The 21,577-nt window shown below is 46.5% G+C and overlaps 7 protein-coding genes across 7 annotated transcripts; 3 read left to right on the forward strand and 4 right to left on the reverse strand.

Moving 5' to 3' along the window:
• Positions 1-15: 15 nt before the first annotated feature.
• On the forward strand, positions 16-1,929 carry UA08_07259 (hypothetical protein; the record flags this gene model as incomplete). The annotated part of the gene is made up of 5 exons (XM_020262181.1): positions 16-188; positions 244-522; positions 588-763; positions 827-1,191; positions 1,291-1,929. The coding sequence occupies 5 exons, from the start codon at positions 16-18 to the stop codon at positions 1,927-1,929; spliced, it is 1,632 nt and encodes a 543-aa protein (XP_020117921.1).
• A 235-nt stretch (positions 1,930-2,164) lies between these two features.
• On the reverse strand, positions 2,165-3,857 carry UA08_07260 (hypothetical protein; the record flags this gene model as incomplete). Its single annotated transcript, XM_020262182.1, has 2 exons — positions 2,165-3,399; positions 3,518-3,857. 2 exons carry the CDS (start codon positions 3,855-3,857, stop codon positions 2,165-2,167), a joined length of 1,575 nt encoding a protein of 524 aa, XP_020117920.1.
• A 645-nt stretch (positions 3,858-4,502) lies between these two features.
• On the forward strand, positions 4,503-6,623 carry UA08_07261 (hypothetical protein; the record flags this gene model as incomplete). Its single annotated transcript, XM_020262183.1, has 4 exons — positions 4,503-4,522; positions 4,633-5,505; positions 5,574-5,945; positions 6,050-6,623. 4 exons carry the CDS (start codon positions 4,503-4,505, stop codon positions 6,621-6,623), a joined length of 1,839 nt encoding a protein of 612 aa, XP_020117923.1.
• A 2,254-nt stretch (positions 6,624-8,877) lies between these two features.
• UA08_07262 (hypothetical protein) lies at positions 8,878-11,602 on the reverse strand (the record flags this gene model as incomplete). Its single annotated transcript, XM_020262184.1, has 5 exons — positions 8,878-8,948; positions 9,000-9,227; positions 9,321-11,311; positions 11,378-11,432; positions 11,500-11,602. The coding sequence occupies 5 exons, from the start codon at positions 11,600-11,602 to the stop codon at positions 8,878-8,880; spliced, it is 2,448 nt and encodes an 815-aa protein (XP_020117922.1).
• Positions 11,603-13,128: 1,526 nt separating this feature from the next.
• Positions 13,129-15,765, reverse strand: UA08_07263 (hypothetical protein; the record flags this gene model as incomplete). The annotated part of the gene is made up of 17 exons (XM_020262185.1): positions 13,129-13,314; positions 13,375-13,444; positions 13,509-13,658; positions 13,711-13,734; positions 13,802-13,903; positions 13,953-14,126; positions 14,188-14,229; positions 14,285-14,310; positions 14,368-14,474; positions 14,527-14,657; positions 14,712-14,739; positions 14,853-14,873; positions 14,979-15,075; positions 15,129-15,232; positions 15,313-15,416; positions 15,479-15,612; positions 15,664-15,765. 17 exons carry the CDS (start codon positions 15,763-15,765, stop codon positions 13,129-13,131), a joined length of 1,602 nt encoding a protein of 533 aa, XP_020117925.1.
• A 1,059-nt stretch (positions 15,766-16,824) lies between these two features.
• Positions 16,825-19,746, forward strand: UA08_07264 (hypothetical protein; the record flags this gene model as incomplete). The annotated part of the gene is made up of 13 exons (XM_020262186.1): positions 16,825-16,957; positions 17,012-17,109; positions 17,166-17,248; positions 17,305-17,422; positions 17,645-17,756; positions 17,830-17,890; positions 17,967-18,067; positions 18,142-18,167; positions 18,371-18,381; positions 18,496-18,517; positions 18,638-18,879; positions 18,954-19,507; positions 19,616-19,746. 13 exons carry the CDS (start codon positions 16,825-16,827, stop codon positions 19,744-19,746), a joined length of 1,692 nt encoding a protein of 563 aa, XP_020117924.1.
• Positions 19,747-20,125: 379 nt separating this feature from the next.
• UA08_07265 (Serine/threonine-protein phosphatase PP2A catalytic subunit) lies at positions 20,126-21,476 on the reverse strand (the record flags this gene model as incomplete). The annotated part of the gene is made up of 6 exons (XM_020262187.1): positions 20,126-20,198; positions 20,266-20,338; positions 20,400-20,933; positions 21,045-21,150; positions 21,214-21,255; positions 21,315-21,476. The coding sequence occupies 6 exons, from the start codon at positions 21,474-21,476 to the stop codon at positions 20,126-20,128; spliced, it is 990 nt and encodes a 329-aa protein (XP_020117927.1).
• Positions 21,477-21,577: the final 101 nt, after the last annotated feature.

A 21,577-nucleotide genomic window follows, 5' to 3' on the forward strand; every position in this document is an offset into this window, starting at 1 on the left:
TCCTGCTAAATGCAAATGGCTGCCCTGCTTCAGACGACGTTCTTGGGCCAAATCCAAGGCAAGACGGCCGACGGCGTAACGCATTATCGTGGCATCAAGTATGCTTCTCTGCGAAATAGACTCGCAGATGCGGAGTTGGTTTCTTCCAGATCATCCGAAGACGGTATTCTGGATGCCACAAAGGACGGGTAACATTAATCAGCCTCTCGTTGAAAGGACTGGCTAAGATGGAAAGTTCTATAGGCCAACGACAGCTTCAATAATCAATGGATGCGAATTCGAACAGGGCGCCATTCAGAAGTCGTTGCCAAAGAAGCCGCTGTCCCAGTCTGATACAGAATGTCTTAATGTAAACATCGCCGTACCAGAGGGAACATCATCGACATCGAAATTGCCAGTCTTGCTGTTCCTCCATGGCGGAGGCTTGATTCTCGGTGCCAATTCCTGGCCACAGTTTGACTGGACTCGTGTGATAAAGCTGTCAGTTGAAAAGGGGGTTCCTATATTAGCTGTCAGCCCAAAGTATGTTGCTAGCTCAACTCTTTGCTGATTTACTGCTAGACGCCTGCGAACTAAGAAGATCATAGTTATCGAGTTGGTGCTTTTGGCTTCTTGACTTCTGAAGAACTTCGCTCTGCAGGCTACAAAGCCAACAATGGCCTTCGTGATCAACGAGTCGCTATAGAATGGGTGCACAGGCATATTCGTGACTTCGGGGGCGATCCGAATAACATCACATTAGCAGGGATGAGCGCTGGCGGGGGTAAATCATCCTCCCTTCTTTCAGACATGTAGACCGCTAATATAGCACTGTACATCGGTCTAGGCTCTACGCTCCAACATCTTCACTCTGATTCATCCACACCCCTTTGCAAACGGGCTCTCTCGATGAGCGGTACAAATATCCTGATGGCCCCCATCTCATTTGAGGCACACGAGAAAGGCTACGACGCAGCCATTCATATATGGGGATTTGACAAGATGTCACCAGAAGACCGTGTAAAAGCTATCATCGAATCTCCTGCGGCGGAGCTTGTTGAAAACTTTCCTGTTCCGCCTAGTTTTGCTATAGATGGCGATATGATTCCCACGGCACCAACCCTTGCTCAACTGTCAGATAAGTCAGCAGCAATTTACCCAGTGGGAAAGAGTTGGTGCAAAGAGTTACTCATTGGAGATGCGCAGCATGACGTTAGTACAATTTTTCCCATCATCAAAATATATTTTGTAACCTCGGGAAGACCGAGATATCTAGCTACATATAGGGAAGATACTGATATTCAGTAACAGTCCAGTATCTTTGGCTACCGTTTACCAAATCAAGCCAAAAACGCTGCTCCGCGCTTCATCTCTGCCCTCACCAACGCACTCTCATCACACCCAGCTGAAGTCACCTCAAACTTACTCGCCTCGTACAGCCTATCTCCAACGACTCCAGACGAAGAGGCGTTTTCCCGCATTCTCGAGTTTACGAATGACATTCTCTTCTACGCCCCGGTTCTCGCATATGCCTCTGGCTGGCCGGAAGATGGGAATGTATATGTGTACTACTTCAACGAAACGAATCCGTTCGACGGACCGTTTAAGGGCCAATCAACGCACATTCTGGACGTGGCTTATTTCTATCAGAATTTTAATGACCATCTCACTACAGAACAGCAAGCAGTTGCACGCGCATTCGCTGAAGATATCCTCAGATTCGTTGCAGGAGAAGCGCCTTGGGAGCCGTGCAAGGACCTGGGTGATGGCTTCAGGGCAAGAGTCTTCGGTCCGAGTAGTGAGAAACAGGTAAAGAAGCTTGTGAAGGATATTTATGGAGGGGATAGCCAGAGAAGAGGGGTGCTTCCGAGATTACTTGACGAGACAGACGTGAAATGGGATGAGTTGACTGGAGTCTTCTTTGCCTTTTTAGCTAGTTACTCGCCATAGGAATACTATTCTGAGGTGCATAGTATATTCCAGAAGATGTCCAGGCAATCTATCAATATTATATTATGCAATAACACTCAATGCACATGCATACATAGAAAAACTATGGAATGTTGAACAATAATCCACAATATGTTCCCTTCCAACATACCTACCTAGGTTGGACAATACCACCAGCCTTCCCCATTACAAGCTCCGAGATCATATCAAAGCCCAAGCCAGAGACAGCTAGAGCTTAGTCTGAAGAAGAACTGTCATCTTCCTTTCTCGGGACCGACGCTTGTTGCATCTGCATCCGTTTCATCATTTCCGCAGCCTCAAAAGCATACTTGCACTTCATCCTCAGCGCACCACCATAGCGATACATAATCAACGGAAAAGGCACACAAGCCGATACCAGAAAAGCCGGCACAGAGGATGCCCAGTGGATTCCAAGGCTATCGTACATCTGAGTGGTGAACAAGGGAAATACGGCACCAACAATCGAGCGAAAAATGGCAGCTGCTGCAAGAACAGAGGCCGCGTAAATGGTGTAAGAATCGATGAGGTAGTTGATCATCGGCAGAAGTACAAGGACACACCCAAAGCCAAAGGGCACTGAGAGGATAACGCTGGCTGACCAGTGGATGCTGGGGTAGTTGGTCCATGCAAATGCAAACATGCCCACTGGTAAAGCAATAGCGCCGATCATGGCTGGTGGTAAGCGAGATTCTGCAGTTGTCTTTTTAGCCAGAAATAGCTTCATATAACGCCTATTATTGTCGTAGAGAGCATAGGTTAAGCCGAGCAGAATACCAACTGCAATACCCATAAATGCAAGCCCCCCTATACCCTCACTCCATCCACGGTCTTCATTGTAGACAATAGGCATTGCAGCCATGAACATATACACAGTCCCATAAATAAGAGCCATGTACAGCGAGGCGAAAAGCACGATAGGTTCCCGAAAGAGCAAAACCCACGGTCGTACTAGAGCTCGCTGGAAGATTTCAGACGGCGTCTTTTTGGGCTGGCTCTTGTCGAGAACACTAATGTAGACTTTGCCATTGACTTTGGATAGATGGACAGCCCTCTGGCTCAGCAGCACCGGCCCATATGTCTCAGGGACGAAAATAACGCCGAGAATACCAATCACCCCTATGAATATGCAGCATACACCCTGCACCCATCTCCATCCAACGTTTTCAGAGACGAAACCGCCAACGACAGGGCCAAGGACGGGACCAAGAAAGGGCGCTGCACAGTAAAGTGCCATGGCAAGGCCTCTCTGAGCTGGGGGAAAGAGATCTGCTATAGCGCCACCGGAGTTTACGAGAGGAGAGGCACCGAAGGTGCCACCTAGGAATCTCAAAATCAGAAGCGTGGTAATGTTTCGGCTTCCGGCAGAACCTCCGATGAAGGCTACCATGGAGACGTGTGAGATGATCCAGAGAACTTTTCGGCCATATAGTTCGGACCTTGGAGCAATTGCTGATAATTAGAACAAAGACAAGATATGAGCATGATAGCTACGGAGAGAGGCTTACTAAAATGAAGAAAAGATTAGCTTGCGCATTTGAAGGTAATCAAAAGAAATGTGAGCATGTACTTACCAAGGGGCCCCATACAGCCGGTCCAACAGCAAATCCAAGAACGAAAAGGGAAACGCCGACTATAAACACCTCGGGGCTGATGTTAAAGTCCGCAATGACCTCGTTAGAGGATTCGGAGTATGCCGAAGACGTGAACGTGACGGCGAAGACAGACAAGGTCACGATGGTCGTGATAAACCATTTTCTAAACTGGGACCAGTTCATGGGGTTTCCAGGGTCAATTTTCTGAAACTCAACCACATAGGGGTCTTCCTCGGTGCCTTGGCCGTTGTAAACAGGAGCTTTCTCGGTCTCGCTAGGATCGGCTGCTGCCATGGATTTGGTTTGTTGAGACATAATTTTGATGACTAGGGGTAGCCAAAGGTTTATTTGAAGATAAACACAGAGATTTCTATGTTTTCAATCCATGAATTGCCGTAATGTCTGGGTTTTAATAGTGATGCCAGCTCGGAAGAGCATCTATATAAGAGGACGGAAAGGCGTTTTATTGGCCGAAGTAGTTCTTTGGCGGATGCTGACTTCATTGGTTGAAAACTATAGTAGTGGGCCCTTTCGGAGCTCAAATTGGGCCGGGGAGTAAACAATAATTAGCGCCAAGACTTTAGCTTTCAAGAATTCCAGCACGGTCGCCGCATTTGTCGAGAAACTAACTTTTTGCATTGCTTTTACCCGCGGGCGAATGCAAGCCCCGTCAGGCCCGCCAAAACCAGCCAATAGCAAGCATTCCCGCTATGGGGCGAGAATCTGACGGAACAGACTTTGATTGCTTCATTTGCACCTCCAGCAGCGAGCTTCATTCTTGATACAACATGATTGACACACCTGGAGCTTGAAGCTTATGAGATGGGAACTCCGTGAGCATCTTCATACCATGGACGCTATTCTTGATCAGGAATATCACAAAGAAACGTGGAAGCCAATGCGTAGAGAGCGACTGAGAATCTCAAATGCGTGTCAAGCCTGCCGGTTGAGGAAGGTGAAATGCGACGGCGGACGCCCAGGTACTTACTCCTTTTCCGCTCCCAAAGGGCGCCTCGCCTGTGTGACTGATGCATGGCATACCTGCAGCATGTGCCAGATGTCAGCATAGACGAAAAACATGTATATATAGTCGAGATTCTGTCACCGGCAGGCAACAAACAAAGAGCAAGCCTCCGGTCAAATACGCACCACCAACTCGCAGTCACGGTTCTATCCCAGTCTCACCATCGACATTGACGGTTGAAGCATCCTCTGATACTCATACACCGCCGACTGGGCCATCGTCCAGATCGGGGCACTTGAATGAGGATCAAGATCCGGATCAAAACCGTGAGTACTATTCCGCCCATGGACGGTTTGCTGGCGATGTCGCAGCAGCGATAGATATGAGGGCAGGGCTCGCCCCGGTTGCCACTTCCAACCTTGTTCCGTTCGTCGATGCACCTTTGTTCGGAGATATAGATCTGCATCACCCACGCGGTGTTCTTACCGACCTGCCTCCTCGAGTGCATGCTGATAGACTGGTCGGTATCTACTGGCAACATATACATCATGTGGAGCCTGTTTTAAATCGAGAATTATTTTTTCATGACTATGAGGCGTCTTACTCTAGACCTGGTGCATTGCTTCACGCAGATCATGACGTCTGGCCTAGCATTCTTAATGCTGTCTTTGCCCTAGCTGTACAGAGACAGGAGGCCATACCTCGACAGAAACGAGATGAAGAGGGGAATCGATATTTTCAGCGTGCATGGGCACTTCTTCGCCCCGAGACAATTATTTGGAAGCCTGGCTCGCTCGAGCTGATACAGTGCCTAATGCTTATGAACCGATACCTCCACTGTACTAACAACCAGCAAAAGACATGGATGACAGCGGGATTGGCTATGCGAATCGCCCAGGGTATGTGTTGCCATCTCCCAGAAGTGCCTTCAACCAAGGATTCTATCAACAACAGGCAGTCGAAACAGCAAGTTTGGGCTAGCTGTGTTGCTCTAGACCGGTAAGCTTTCATGCCAGACAACAACGAAGCTAAACTTCACAATGTGGCTATCGCTGACTTTGGCTTAGCTGTGTTTCTTGGTCACTCAGCAGGACATCAGCACCACCCCTGATTCTCTTGCCGCATAGGGCCGACTCCATGACCTCACGCGAGAGCTACCAACAGAGCGGCTCGCAGGCTGATCATTTCACATTGGGATTGGAGCTGCATGAAATTGGCAATCAAATCCAGTTAGCTCAGACACAAACTCGAAACTGCCTCGCCTCCAGGTTGGGCCTACCACGTCTATATCAGCAAGACGAATACCATGTCGTCGCCGTGCAGCTAGACTCCTGTCTCAACAAATTGGAAAACAATCTTCCTAGCGACTGGAAGTTGCAGAACCTTCCAAATGTTGTCGATAGTACGTCTCGAGCAGAACGATATTTGCTCCATCTTCGGTATGTAATCGTACCAGTTTTTGTTTTGTCCTTTCTTTACATAGTATTTACTCTTGCTGATCCTGGTGTACTAGTCTTCTCCATACTCGAATTTTTCTGTACAGACCTATGCTCGCACGCTTCTACTTATTGAAATCCCACCCAACTCAAGCAGCAACACCTAATCCTCCTAATCTAAGCGATCGGCTTCTCAGAGAATGCGCTCAAATATGCATTGAAACTGCACAAAAGATCGCGTCGCTAATCGCAGAGACACTTGCACCAGACGAGCCAATCGGACTTTTACCGTGGTGGTACCGGATCTATTATTTACACATCGCAGGCATAAACTTTCTAGCAGCCATGTTTGAACCGGATTTATTTACAGAGTCGATATCGCGATCTTGGGAAATTGTCGTGTCGGCCCTCCGCGCACATGAGCATTTGAGTACATATGTCCTACAGTGTGTGCGGACGTTTGAAACGCTCTCGACCAGGATTCTGTGGACGCGATATTCCAATTCAAATAGCAGTGTGAATGAGGCGCCCGGGGAGGGGACATCTGGCCTTCTATACGACGACATTTTCCAGGATCTAGGCTTCGATTTTGACGGTTTTCTCTTCGGGGCCGAGGATGTTTTTGAAGGTTATTCGTACGTCGACAATTACAGCAGCACAGCGGCCAACATCCATTCCTAAATTAGGAGGTGTACGCCTGAGTCGCATCTGAATAAAGGATCAAGAAGAAACTGCGAGGTTCTCGACTGTCGGAATATAAGAACTCGATCTCTGAGCTTCGAGATCTGACACAGCCGAGCTTCCCTCTTTCTCATTATCCTCTCTCGCCGAGTTGACAGGGAAAGCAGGAGGAGGAGCACGAGGAGCACGAAGTGGCATGGCTCCATCAATTCTTCACTATAAATGGAGGAGACACTCCTGACGAGTACAAGAGTCCGGCCGCATCCGCAAACAGAGCAGCTGTTTGATCGTAGTGAATGATGCTTGAGTGTGTAGAAAGCGAAAATCGTTCTCTTTGATCTTAAGGGCCGTGAGGCCGACAAGCCAAGCACATAGCCATAGATTTTAGACACGGGGGGAGCAAAGGCCACTAGGGTGATGGCCAGCAGGGCGACGAACGCCCACAAAAGAAAAGGATACCAAGCGACCGATATCGCGAACTGGGTCATTCCGAAAATACTCTGCGGGAAATTGTTGTCCTTGATGAGAATACAAGTCATTGAGAGGTGAGGACAGGAGGGGGTTCAACCTACCGCCACCCAGGATAACGGAAGAAAGGCAAGCGCGAGAACATTCAACCGCGCGACGGCTTGGCCTTGAGTAATGGTTTCGATGTTGAAGGCCTGGGGCCCATGTTGTTAGCGAATATTATCGAGCTTGCGGAAAGATTAGCTACCAGGCTCATCATATTCTCAAGTTGCCGGAGGATAACTTGGGAAGTCTCCTCGTGATAGTTGATGTCGTCAACATGCTCTTGTATCCGCTCAATAAGCTCCTGGTGCCCCTCCATCTCTTTGCTCTGGAGGAACTGGGTAAGTGCGCCAGAATGAACCCGAAGCTGCTCGCGCACCAACAGGATCCTTGCAGTCTCATCGTGTAGACTCCGGGTTAGATCGAGTAAAGGACGTTTCAGAGGGTATGCGTGGATTTCATCGTGGTATACGGCGAGGTTTTGCTTGGCAATGTTCCAGATTTGACTCCAGTCGCCGAAGACATGGAGCAGATCTGCGAATATCTTAAAACGGTTGCTTTTGTAGTCGCGCCCACCGTGTAGACTCGGTATTGGCGAAGTGCGAGGTCAGGCGCTGAGGCACATCTGAATCTGTGCGGAATACAAAGATCGTGCTTTCATGGCCTTTGAAGCCCCTGATCGCTATGGACGGGCAGATCCAAACACCCAGAGGTAAAAATCTAATGGCCGTAGGCTCATCGGGAGTGGTTATTGGATAGTTGAGGAGGAACTGAATGTCTAGACACAACCTGGAAGGCGAATACTCCAATCAAGTAAGGGGAGCATGGCTGGAATACCACTTACCTTGTGAATGCTTCCGGGATGAGCACCGCCCCCAAATGTCTGTGGAAAATTAGGTATGATTAGACACAACTTCCTTGGATATATGCACACAGCCCTAACATAATGTGAAATGATCCAATGATTTAATTACTGCCGTGGCTGTGTTTTTCCTTTTGCTCTAGATTTCTCAATCCAAAGACGATCCAAACGGTACACCTGAGGGGTGTGCGCCTGGTTATTTCCTGGATATACTCAGGGAAAAGAAAAAGAGGCTTAAAGCCATACACAATCAATCCCAACATGGGCATCATAACAATAGCTAGTGCCAACAGTACATACACATCATTAACTATAAGGACCTAAAAAACAACATAGCTCTCGCGCAACGTATCCTATCGTAATATAACCTAAAAACAATTGCTCCAAAATCATAGCCTTCATCATGGGTAATAATATTAATAATCAAAATCATAATCGTTGATGTTACAAATTTCCGCGCCAAAAAAAAGAGCTGAACAGTACTTGGCTCTATTCAGTTGAAATCAGTCAACGTAGAGAGGCTACCGAAATAACCGACTGAGGAAGACGAGCGAGTATTCTGAAATGGACTGGATCACGGTATAAATTCTGACACGGCATTGTCGGTGCATCTAGATCGATGGATGAGTGAGACAGGTATGCTTATTATCGTGCATCACCAGTTACGGACAGAAGTGTATTAAGAGTATCCTGGAACTCGGAAAGTCGCAATTAAGCCGTTTATAAGGATCAGGAATGGTCCATCGTATGATCCTCACGGAGTTCATCAATCCATAAGGTGTCTATGCTGGGCGATGAGAACCTGGCTCGACCTCGAGCCATTTAGGTTCGCATATGAAAATTGAAATGTTGATCATTGTCCGTCCTATGGTTAATTGAATTTTATGGCATGTTTTTGTTAATTTCATAAACCACTGCCAATTTTCGGAGCACTTTGCCCATTCTCCGTGTCACTAAGCAAGTCAGCAAGAATACCTAAACATGCAATAAATTTCAAAACGCACCTTCCCAGGTCCAGTTGCTGTCAATGAAGTCAGCCCATAATCTAGCTGCACTTGCAGCAAGCGACTGAGGGCTTTTCTCAGTTTGGTCATTGCTTCCTAGTATCTGTAGCAACTTCTCCAGGTTCTTCTTTTCTTCCGTTTCAGGCTGAGCAAATGCATTTTGCGTTTCGACTGTGTGTACCCATTTGGTATAGAATAATGCTACAACAAGGTCAGGGGGTGACTTTCCTAAAATAATTTTTGTTTGCTTACCAGAATCCCACACAGCGGTCACATGTTCCACGCTCCACGCCAGAATAGCTTCCTTCTCCGACTGCATACGTACCGCCTGCAGCGGGGTCAACAAGCCATCAAAGCTTTGTGCAACGGCCGCCGAAAGAAAAGGAGTTCGGACTTGCTCGATTTGCATATAGTCCTTTGCCACTCTAAAAATCGCTTCTTCATCATCACTGAAGAGTATAGAGCGGTTGAAGCTCCCACTTCCGGTGAAAGCACGGACATAGCAGCTACGGAGCACAGCCATGCCATTGAAAAGTAGGGGGCCTTCGACATCATCCCATGTTTTCTCTTCATCACAAGGACGCCGGTGCGCAAATATCATGTAGCACCTCTCCAGTACCTCTTCTGTTTGACTAGTGCATAGAGATTTCATCTGCTCCTCTATTTTCACATTGGCGGAGAAGTTGATGAATGACTGAGTGGACTGCGTAACATGCCACATATGCACATGTACAGCATGCATCAGAATTGTGACGGCAAAGGCGGGCCATTGGCTCTCAGTGTCGGTGTTGAAATCTTTTCCAAAAAGCACTCTCGTCAATGCCTGGTAGACGTCCATGCTAGGTGGCACTTTCGTAGCCATTTCTTTCTTCCAGCAATGTTCATCAGCAGCAATCCAAGCAGACTCTTCTGCGGGCATCTCAATCTTTAGATCTTCCGTGGTAGACAAGCAGGGCGAGATGTTATAAGTCAGGGTCAAAAGACTGCTTATGATGAACATGCCAAAGAGTAAACGCTTGGAAGACTCCCTCTCGATCCAAGCAGTCCAACTGGTGAGCTTGGTATCTCGAGTCGCTGAAAGTGCCGCGCTACGGGAAGTAAATTCCCGATGGAAGAATCCCACGTTTTCCAGTGCCCAATTTACTGCAATGCAGTCACCACCAAAAGCTGCCTGCGCAATAAGAAGTATTTTGCATTGTACTACCCACATGGGTCTATCCGATGTTGAATCTATGCTCTGCAGGGCTTGCTTTGCGAGTTTCCGTAGATCATTGGCAACGTCCTTTTCAGAACCAAATAACGCGCCAATTGAGCAAATAGCCAATAGCAGTGGAGCAGGAGTTGCTGAAACATCAAATGACGGGAGATGGAGTATCGGAAGTCGATTGTTGAACGACTGAAAATACTGATTTATGAAACACTGAAAAGCCGGTATCCGCGGCAACTGACTTTCTTGAACTTGACAGGCAAAGGTATTTTGGAGATCTGCTAGAAGAGCTAATTGACACTCTTCCGTATAAACTTTACGAAACCGGGAGCCGCTTTGCGCCCTAAAACTGCGAGATGGTCGTCCTCGACGACGAGATTCAGGAGGAGGCATATCTGAAGACGTTGTGTCATCGGTTGACGTATCTTTGAGTAGGTCTGGCGTGACCTTATCATCGAATGACCCGTCAAAATAATGAGTTAGACTCTGGTCGTCGAGAGTTAAATCCGGAAATAAAGCGAAGATATTTACATTTTCCGCCCTAGAAAATGTTTCATCCTGTATAATAGGAAACCCATTGTTTTTGGGAATGTCGGTAGTGAGGCTAGGGTCAATTGGCAAGCCCTGATAGGAGTTATAATGTTCCAGGTCATGCTGTTGTAGATATGACTCATATGCGGTGTGACGTTGATCCATCGGATATGTAGGGACATATTCGTGGGGTGTATTATCGACATCTCCAACAAGCATATGGATTCCATTTGAGAGATTCGGGTCTAATGGAAACTCGACATCCATGCCATCAGAAACGCCGGTGACTAACTCTGGGTCACTGATTTCGGACGAAGATGAAACGCGAGGCGACGGGAGGAAACTTTCGAATTGTATCACTGTTTCATCATTCACTCGCACGCCAGTGGGGGGTTCTTCTTTATATTGCGGTTCTGTCTGTGACAGTGGTTGTGGCAATGGTTGAACGCGGCTCCAACTATCCCGGTTCTGACGGCGGCGGCCTGGACGCGCAGGGGTACTTGGTGAAGCAGCTAATTGCGCATTAGCCCATTCATCGGCATGCAGTGTGCGCTCATGTCGAACGAGCAGGTCTCTATAGAGAAGAAAACGAACTGTTTAGCGACCGGAACCGTATCGGACCTTTTACCGAGGCACTTACTTTCTGCCATACGACTTATCGCAGAACCTGCAAGAGAACGGACGCTCGCGAAAATCTGGCAACCATTCAATCAGCTAAGTGACCGTTGATGGCCATAGACAGGATGTGCATAGTCTTCTTACGTGCGCGCTCATGTCGAATACAGTGCTCGGTGCGTTTGAAGGTTCGGCCGCAAATGGTGCAGGCGCGCACTCTCTTGCCCCTCTCGATCCTCTCTTGAGGCATAGCGCTGATCTATAGGCGACAGAACGGCCGGCAAAGAAACATCAAGTCGATATCGACAATTGGGGAGGATGAAGAGGAAAGCAGTCGCAGAACGGAGTGGATTCACCGGATAAGACGTGAAGTCTGGAATGCAGATTGGCCGCCGCGTGCGGGGGACTGCTCGTTATGGAGCACGGCGGGGCCCGTGATTAGTCAGGGCTCGATGACTTGCAGCTGCCGACGTCACGTGGGTCTGCTCGCCTTGCGGGGCCATCCATATCCCTAGAGGCCTCTGTCTACCTATTAATTTACTAAGCCTATCACTAATTATGTTGGAAAAAATGTGACCATGTTTTTATTTTCCTTATTATAGCTATGCTTTAATTCCAATCTTATTAATTCTCTAAAAATTATATATATGGTCTATTACTAGCAGAACTAAAGCAGTATTAAAACTGTGGAATAAATTAACCAAAGACGTAAACATATCGATGAATCCATCAAATATGACGGGATATGCCAAGACCTTTTATTACACTAATGCGCTAGCTCCCGTTACTCGTCTATACGCGTGTGTTTTGTATCGTGATGTGAGTATATAGTTAAGTATTATTCGGTTGACATTTCTAATTAGCATTAACTGACTATTTACTAATATATAACAAATACAATATACTACTTTGTCTCTGATTTGCTTTTGGTGGAAAGAACGGAAAAGAAGCTTGAAATAAAGATTTTAAAACGGAATTCCAGGTCCGCAGAATAAAATACAATACGGTATCAAACCTAGGGGGATGTAGTGATTCACCATTTCACAATCTCTCATGCGACGCTGTGGATATATCAAAACTATAAGAAACTCATTACCTAAAGGCTCTAAGGCATAATAAACGCTTCGTGTGAGCTATGAAACCCTATGGAGCTGGGCACAGAATTGACGAAATAATACCATTCAATAGCAACACTCATATTGCATATAACCAAGCTTAGCTGATGCTGGGATCTATTTTGTTTGACTCACCTGATTATTTCTGTTACGTTCACGCTGAAACAGGAGAAAGTCAAGTTGTTGAATGGCGATCCTCATCGTGAATCCTAGGGTTTGGTTCGGCACGTGCGATTCTGTCAACTTACCCAAGAGACGGGAACTCGCTATGCAGCGGTCACTTTGGTCTAGAGCAGTTAGTTAGTCGATCAACTTTGCAATTGTAATATCGGCTGTGGATATTATTATTACCAAGTCTTGTCTTTTTAATTACTTTGCTACAGTGTACGCAGGGCTTGCTACGCTTATTGGTCTATATACTACATTGAAGCAATCAGAAAAATCGGAGATCTGATCAAGACAAATTCAATACTATGTATCTTGGGCTTTGAGGTGAAAATCTGCGAACTAACAGCTTCAGATACTAGTTGCTGAAATGAGTAACGGAGTAGTTGTAGATAAAACGTCAATTCGGTCGGAGACTACTTTCGACGGTGTGCAAGATTAAACAATGATTCTGGTCCCAGCGAGCAACGGGACCATCGAGAAAACATATATCGCTTCAAAATAGTTTGTCAATTATCCTCTCCTTGAGGGAAGAGGGTACATTCTCACGCTCCTGTTGGTAGTGCTCTGTCAAAACATCGAACAATTCCAAGCCGGATCGCAAATCGACCTCGGTGCTTCTGTAGAATCGGGTTCGCTTAACAACTTTCCAGACAATTCCGATGGCACCAGCGAAAGCAATCTGCGGCACGGTAAATACTCTGTCTCTGATCTCGAAATAAATACTGTCATGGAAACTCACTATGCCGTAGTTGAAGATGAAAGTGGATACTTCCCAGTTACCTTTCGTGAAGACGGCGTAGCCTTGGACCCTGATTACGGTTTCTCAAATTATTTGCTTGAAAATTAATGGGATATTTTCCTGAATCAACCTACCATAGGAACAAAAAGGCCCAGAATAAAGCCCAGTAACCCGCCAGAGGCTGGTATTTGGAGACTTTAGGTAGAAAAGAATTCCTGTCAATGCCTTGAGCCTTAATTGCCGCGTTGAATCGTATCCATGTAAAAGACATCACAGTCCAATTGCTAGCGATATAATATTAGTAACCCCGATTGGGACCTGGCCAAGAATACTTACAACATAGTTGCAGCAGTACAAAAGCTAATCGACCAGGAAGAATATCATCAGCATTACACTCGGCAGAACCATAAATGTGCAGAAAACTTACTTCAGAATCCAGTTTACCACCTTGGCCGTGCCTGCGCTTACAGAAAGATAAGCAAGGCAACCCAGGAGCAGAACCACAATTACAGCCATGTAAGGCACTCCTCTGAGACCATGTTAGCATGTGTTTTGACTAGCCAACGATTGACACATACTTCTTGTTTAATCTGCGTAGAAACTTGGGCGCCTGTCCATCGAGGGCCAACGCATGAAGTGATCTTGAAGCGCCGAACGTATATGCGTTTCCACCAGAGATAATAGTTGTGATGAGTCCTGCATTGACGATAGACGGCAAAATCGGAATTTGTAGACGTTCCATGGAGATGACACTGATGAGAAAGCCACTAAGTATGTGGGAAACCCATGGATCGTTGAAATTGGGATACTTACTATGGGGAACCGCCGGCATAGGTGTTCGAGCCATCAGTTAGGCTGAAAATTGTTAACAGGGAACATATAACATAGCGGTGAATACGTGGGCTCTTACGTCTTATCATTGTATGGAATGAGTACCTTGAAGCAGAAGATCAATACGAGCATTCGAGGTAACAGGAAGCTGAGAGTACTTACACCGACACAGAATGATCCGCCAATAAAGAAAACCAGTAGTCGAAACATGAGACTGCTGAAAGCTCGTGGCATTGTTCTGCGGGGATCTCGAGCCTCTCCAGCAATGACTTTGGGGATTTAGTAAAGCTGCGTTATGTTCATTTTGTACGCCAAACTTACTTGAGATATACTCGGGACCCCCGATACAGAAACCGGCCACATTGATGGCATTTATGAATGACTCCAAGCGGGCAGATGGGTTACTTCCAGCCCAAAAACCGGGGTCTTTCCAGTAACGAAATCCGAAACGACTGCAGGAATCAGCTTAAGAATTTATGCTTTCCGTACTCATCTATGGGTCTTACTCATGAAGTGGGTTGCCACCTAACATCACTATAAAGGTATATAGGATAAGGCCAGTAGCCATTAGTATCTTGCCCAGGGCAAGCCAAACTGAAATCCCCGTCAGCATACATGGCGTCGTATTCGAAGTTCAATATACATACATTCTGCTTCGCCAAATAGGTCTGCCCGATAAATATTGAGAGCTAGAAATATAAATAATGTGACTGACACGAAGTTGTGAGTAAATATATATGGAAGAAGTATGCCATTTCGTGCGGAGTGCCTACCTGAAATAAGGATGGCAGGAGATTGATTGTAGCCCCAATACTCAACAAGGGTATTGATGACAGTGGCTTCGAACATAACGTACGAAGTTTGACAGAACTATAATGTTAAATGTTAGCATTGATATGGTGGCAAGGTTCTGGTTGACAAACAAAATAATTCCAACCAACTGCAACACCGAGAGCTGGGTCGACCATGCGCCCCGCCAACCGAATGAAGGAACCATCCAGAGGGAAAAGGGTGATGATCTCGGTCTCTTTCGAAAAAGGGTAAAAAAAAGTATGAGTTTCATAGGAGATACAGGAGTATTCTGATAGATGTGCTGGTGGTTCTTACGACATTGAGCAACACAAAACACAACGGAAGCCCAAAAAATGAAGCCAAGGAGCAAACAAAGAGGTCCAGACAACACTCCACTGCCGATAGCCACGAATAGAGCACTAGAAAATCGATCTATATCAGTATAAAATCAGGCAATACACATAGTCCGAAGAGGACTGACGCCCCTATTGAACCGGCAATGGCAGCAAACTGGATTTGACTGGGTCTCAATCGTCGATGATTTATAGCATCATTCAAAATTGCCGCGAATTCCGCTTCTTGCGCTTTAGAAGGGAGCTCCGTGCCGTCAGTAGCCTAGATCAATTAGCATATGGAGTACAATTGTCAAGAAAAGAAACAACACACAAAAGTAACTTCACCGACACCAAATGCGTCTGCTGCTTCTACCTGGTCGTTGGTCATTGTAGAAACCTTGAGAGGAGATTTTGAATTGCTGTTGTCTTCCATTTTGATTTGAAGTATACGGGAAATGACAGGGGGATAAAGTGAAAGGAAGATCGAACTTATATTCGCCTTAGGCAGATGCAGAGAACAATTTGACTGTAGATGGATATTACAGATAGGCTAAGTTTACCAACAAAGAGCGACTATATTTTCTGGCCGGAGTCCATTCTGTCGTCCTTGGACAGATAAGGTCAACCGGCCCGGCCAAAGGACAATAAACAGGCGTGTTGAGGCAAGTAATGTGTTAGAGAGATGCCTCATTTTGGTTCGAGTGAGTAGTATCCTTAGAATTACATTGGTGATTATCTGGTGTGTTTGACTATCCAGTGTGGAGTGAGATCTCCATCCACCGAGTGGCGCCTAAGGATTCACTATCAGTGGATTCACTAGCTGTGGGGAATGGATATTTAGCTCTATAATATTGCAAACAAGGTACCGCGTTCACCTGCCTCCCGTGCCTTCTACCCCGTGCAGCTCTTAATCCGAGCTTTGCAGTGGCTAAAACAATGCATACTTCTCCACTAGCTGAGTCGCGTAGCGCCGGTTTGCTCACAGAGCTGAAGCAAGTAGAATGAATTGGTACTGAAACTATAGGATGATCACGACTGATAACTCAAAATGATGAATATGATAAATGAATGTAATTATTTATTTATGGCCAAGTGACACTCAGCTTTTTCTTGTACCTGCGTAGTCCACAGTACTTCTTCTATGTATACCTAGGTATCTTGGACGTATGGGCTCATGGAAGCGAACACGAGAACATTCCGAGGCCAAGGATGGGCGAGATAAGGAATCAATTCAAGGATGCTAAGAGTACCTAGGATTCTAGACTCGCTTAGCGTATATGGACCCACCTGTGACAGACAGATAAGACAATCAAAGGGTATCATCATTGCTAGGCTGTTCTTGTTCAACACAACAACCGGCCCGGTGACACCGGACTCGACTCCTGACGTCGAAAGAAGAGCGCCATTACAGGCATAAATACTGTTCTCCTCTCGATAGGACGCAGGCAGGAGACATGTAGAGTCCATCAGGAGACCATCGTATCACTTCACCATGGCTTCCTCGCTTGTCACCCTCGATGCTTCTGAGCCTATCGATACGATCATCAAGATAATTGAGAAGGACGGCGGCGTTATCATTTCAAACTTTCTTTCCCCTGATCTTTTGAAGGAAACCAATGACGCTAGTAGGTGGTGCTTCATGGCGTTGGTTGATAGGGAGAGTCTGACCTAGCCCATAGTCGAGCCTCATTTCAAGGGCCGCAAGATCTACGATTCAAAAGCTACTCACGATGAACTCGGAGCAGACTTCTTTCCCGAAGGCTCCCAGCGTGTCTATGTGCGTTCAGGTTTTATCATTAATCTTATTCGGCTTGATATTAACACCTTGCAAAGGCACTGTTATCCAGAATACCGCAACAGTTAACTAAGATTGTGCGTCTTCCAGTTTGGAAAAGTATCATGGGCCGCTTTTTGAAGTAAGTCAACAAGGCCTACGATAGGTCATTTGACAATGCCAACAATGGTATTTTAGTGACGAATTCGCTTCCTATACTGGTGAGACTCTCGTACCGCAAAAGAGCGGTTATATGCTCGCATCAACTGCAGCACTCCGCTTGGTACCTGGAGCCAAATCACAGCCACTGCACAGGGTATATGCCTTAACCCCCCATCAAGTGTACTCGTCATGAAGTACTTACATACAAGATCAGGATCAAATTGCATACCAGACTAGGCCTGATCCTAACAGCCCCTTCTTCACCCCGATGGTAGGGTGCTTGATTGCAGGGTCTCGGTGCACTTTTAAGAATGGCGTAAACATCTCAAAGGAAGAACGCCCTCCAGTATGAACCCTTCTGACAACCCTAAAACAGGCCACTGCCGTCATTCCTGGAAGTCACCTATGGGGTGCAGACCGGGCACCAAAGAAAGAAGAATGCACATATGCAGAAATGGAACCCGGCTCGGCTTTATTTACCCTTGGATGTAAGTGATCTGGCGCCAACTTTGCTGCATTACTCCCCCGCTCATGAATTCGCAGCTACATATCACGGTGCAGGCGAGAATATATCCGAGTATACGGATCCGGATGCACTTCGAACACTTTTTGCTGTCTTTGCGTAAGTCTCGTTTCCTTTCGAATCGAAGTCTGCGTCAGTCGGGTAATTAACCGTGTTCTGTCTTTTCTTTTTTTAGTCAACGGGACTATTTCCGACAAGACCAGGATGAAGTCTTATCTACGCCTATTGAAATCGCTCGTACACTTCCAGAGGACGTTCTGAGACTTGCCGGATATTGTAAGTTCCTACCTACCAGCTTTACAGAATTTCATCGTTTTGACCTTTTTTTTTTTTCCTTTTCTTTTAAACAGACAAGGCTCTCAGTGGCGTCGGATATGTACAAGACCACCAACATCCAATTGAAATCATGGATATTTCTCGTGACGCTGCATTATAATTCAGACAAAATCACATACGCATTGATGAAATGTACAGAGTTGTGTATTAACCTCGGGATTTTCTGTTGGTGGTGGTGACTTACGTTACATTTCAGAAGAATTACAGAATATACACATATATCTCTCCCAATAACTCATTCAGAACATACATAGGTATGTTACTACCTCCGTGGGCAAATCCGGCAATGGATTCCATCGAATCCGACAGTTTCGTGGAGCCTTGCTAAAATATATGTCACTGTGATGCTACCGCAAACCGTTTCCTAGCATTTCAAGGTTTGGCTACCATGTAGGTATTTCTATAGCAAATGCAAAACCTGGAAGTCAACTCTTTCTTCACTGCTCTCGGCGTAACCAGCTTCTTCTCGCTACTACTTTCCAGGCAAAACAAATATACTATACTTCCAAGGTTATAAACACAGGTGAAAGCAAGATGACAACCGGTCGAGATCTCCGATCACAGACGCTCTTTGGCGTCAAGGACTATGTTGCCGTCATTACAGGCGCTGCAACTGGCATGGGCCTCATGGCAGCACAAACCCTAGCCAACAACGGTGCGCGTGTCTACCTTATCGGCCGACGACAGGATATTCTCCAAAAGGCAGCTGATGTGATAAACTCCGAGGAATGCAATGACGGCAAAGCGACTGCGTATGTGTTCATTGCACCCCTATAGCACTGCTACAATAACTACCTCGCTTTTGAACTAAATGTTTTATCTCAAGTTTACCAGCGGACATCACCCTCACAGACGATAGACGCAAAGCGGTGTCCGAACTGACTCGACTCGAGCCCAAGGGCGTAAACATCCTTATCAACAATGGAAGCGTATCTCCAGAAGAACGCGCACGTTCCGAGACTCACGACGTCAACTTCAGCGATGTGTCCGCCGTTGCCAGCTGGATGACGACCGATGGGCCGGACGCTTGGAAAGACGCATTTGCAGGCAATGTCGCTGCCCATCATTTCCTGACAGCCGCATTGCTTCCGCTACTCGACAAGGGTAGACAGCATACACAGGGCCATTCGAGCGTAATCCTGAATATCTCTTCTGCTTCCGGCTTGACCAAGACGCATAGCCATGGCCAATTCGCTTTTTCATCGGCAAAGGCTGCGTTTATTCATCTAACCAAGCAATGGGCGCATACATTCCTCCCGTTGAGAATTCGCGTGAACTGTATTGCGCCGGGTGTCTTTCCTCCTATATTTCCGGGGGAAGGTGTGAGAGATGAGACGCAGCGGGAGAGGTTGCAGAAAATTGGACATGAGATCCCTGCCTGTAGGTACCGGTGCTTCTTCATTGTGCATTGGAGGCGATTCCAAGGAGTTAATCATGATGAAGATGCTGACTATAGGGTGTTTTTTTTTTTTTTGACTTGAAATATAGCTCGTCCAGGCAAAGACACTGATATCGGCAGTGCGGTTCTCTTTCTATGCAGTAAAGCAGGTACCTATGTGAATGGACAGATTCTCCATGTTGATGGTGGTATCTTGCTGAAAACGCCTTCAACAGTGTAAATCAGGAAAGAAAAAAAAGGGTATTCTTACAAATCGGTCTCTCATTAGGTCTAATGATTAAAGTGATAGGTGCTATCCTCACGAGAAAAGGAAACATGAAAGTGTGTTGTGTGTATGTGAAATAAAATTTGACTCCTTCAAGTATGGTATCAACGACAATCGAGTAGTCAGCACGCGTAGAGAGGCACATGCGTCGATCAATTTTCTAATACGCGCCGTTCCCAGAAGACCGGCCATCTCCTCCCAATGCCAAGCGCTTGATCGGTTTGTATCCAGCTTCGAGGTGGGACAAAGGCGAATTCAAGGGAAAAAAAAAGTGAAGTCGGGTATAAGACCAATTGGATCGTTATTTGTTCAAGAGAGTAAGTCTATTCATGGCTTAAAGGAAATAATCGGGTGTTCGTCTTGAAACCATCGGCTCTCCGGCTCGGGGGCATGGATCAAATTGCAAGCTGAAAGCATGTCAGTTCTTGTTCTTGTTCTATAGATAAGGAAGCAGACGTGCAGAGAAAAACATACAAGGTGTACTTCAAGTGCTCGTCTATCTCCATGATAGCAGCCTGGTTACCACAGCGATAGCAATAATTAGGAGCTAATATCTTTAGTTAGCCAATGCTGTTCTCTTAACTGTTTCTCGGCGAGCTAGCTCATACCTGAAAAAATGGTAACGACGTTTCTGTCTTGAGACCAGTTGTAGCCCTCCATCACCAATTGATGAGCACGTGCAACGAGAGTCAAGCCGTTGTTGTGATTGAATGCCTCTGAAATATCCTGTCCAAATGTATAGCCCGCACCTCGTGGAGAAATCCCCCAGCCACATCGGTCATCCGGATCACTCCAGAGCAAATCACACATAGGGCCTTCGTGAGGCACTTCCTGAATGCGATCCAAAGATCGAATGTTGTCAAGAGTATCGATTGACGGACTGAGACCTCCGTGAAGGCAGAAGATCTGATTCTCAATCAAGGCTGTAAGAGGGAGGTAGTCGAAAAGATCAGTAAAGTACTTCCAGACGTTTGCATTTCCATATTTGCGCAGACACTCGTCATAGAAGCCGTAGACCTGGGTGATCTGTCGGGACTCATGGTTTCCACGAAGGATTGTGATGCGTTGAGGGTAACGAATTTTCAAAGCCACGAGAAGTGTGACAGTTTCGACAGAGTAATATCCACGGTCGACATAGTCACCTAAGCACCAGTGGTGAGTCAGCTTTGCTGAAAATAACGGAAACAAAAGCCCACGTAGAAACAATGCGCACCAGGCGAAAAATATGCGAAGAAAAGGATCTCTTTACTAACCCATGAAAAGGTAGTTCGTATCTGGATTTGGTCCCCCAATACGAAACAGCTCCATTAAGTCGTGAAATTGTCCATGGATATCTCCACAAACTGTGACGGGGCATTTCTGCGATTCGAGGAATTGTAAGTCAACCTCCCGCTGCCCAAAATCCACTCGAGGGATACATACCACTGGCTGTACGTTCGACTCATCTTGAAGGACCTCCCTTGCCTAGTGAGAAAGTGAAATATTAGTCATAAGCACTGCATAGCACACGAGTGCGGGCGTACCCGATCACATAGTCGCTGCACGTCATTTTCCGCCAGCTGCTTGCAGTTCATCAGATTTTCGATCCATCCATCAAGAGTGGGAATAGACCCTGGGTCTGTCGTCGGCGAAAGATGATGAGGTTCTGGAGAGCGGACTGTGTCGATTTCCATGTTGTTCTCCATTTTGTGTCGTGTGGAAGGAAGGCCAGCCTAACGAGACCTGAAGGAGGGGCGGATCGAGGGTCTCGTGAGATTAAGCCCGGATTAACAACACGAGCAACGAA

Source organism: Talaromyces atroroseus, assembly GCF_001907595.1.
Source record: "Talaromyces atroroseus strain IBT 11181 chromosome Unknown scaffold_10, whole genome shotgun sequence".
NCBI lineage: Eukaryota > Fungi > Ascomycota > Eurotiomycetes > Eurotiales > Trichocomaceae > Talaromyces > Talaromyces atroroseus.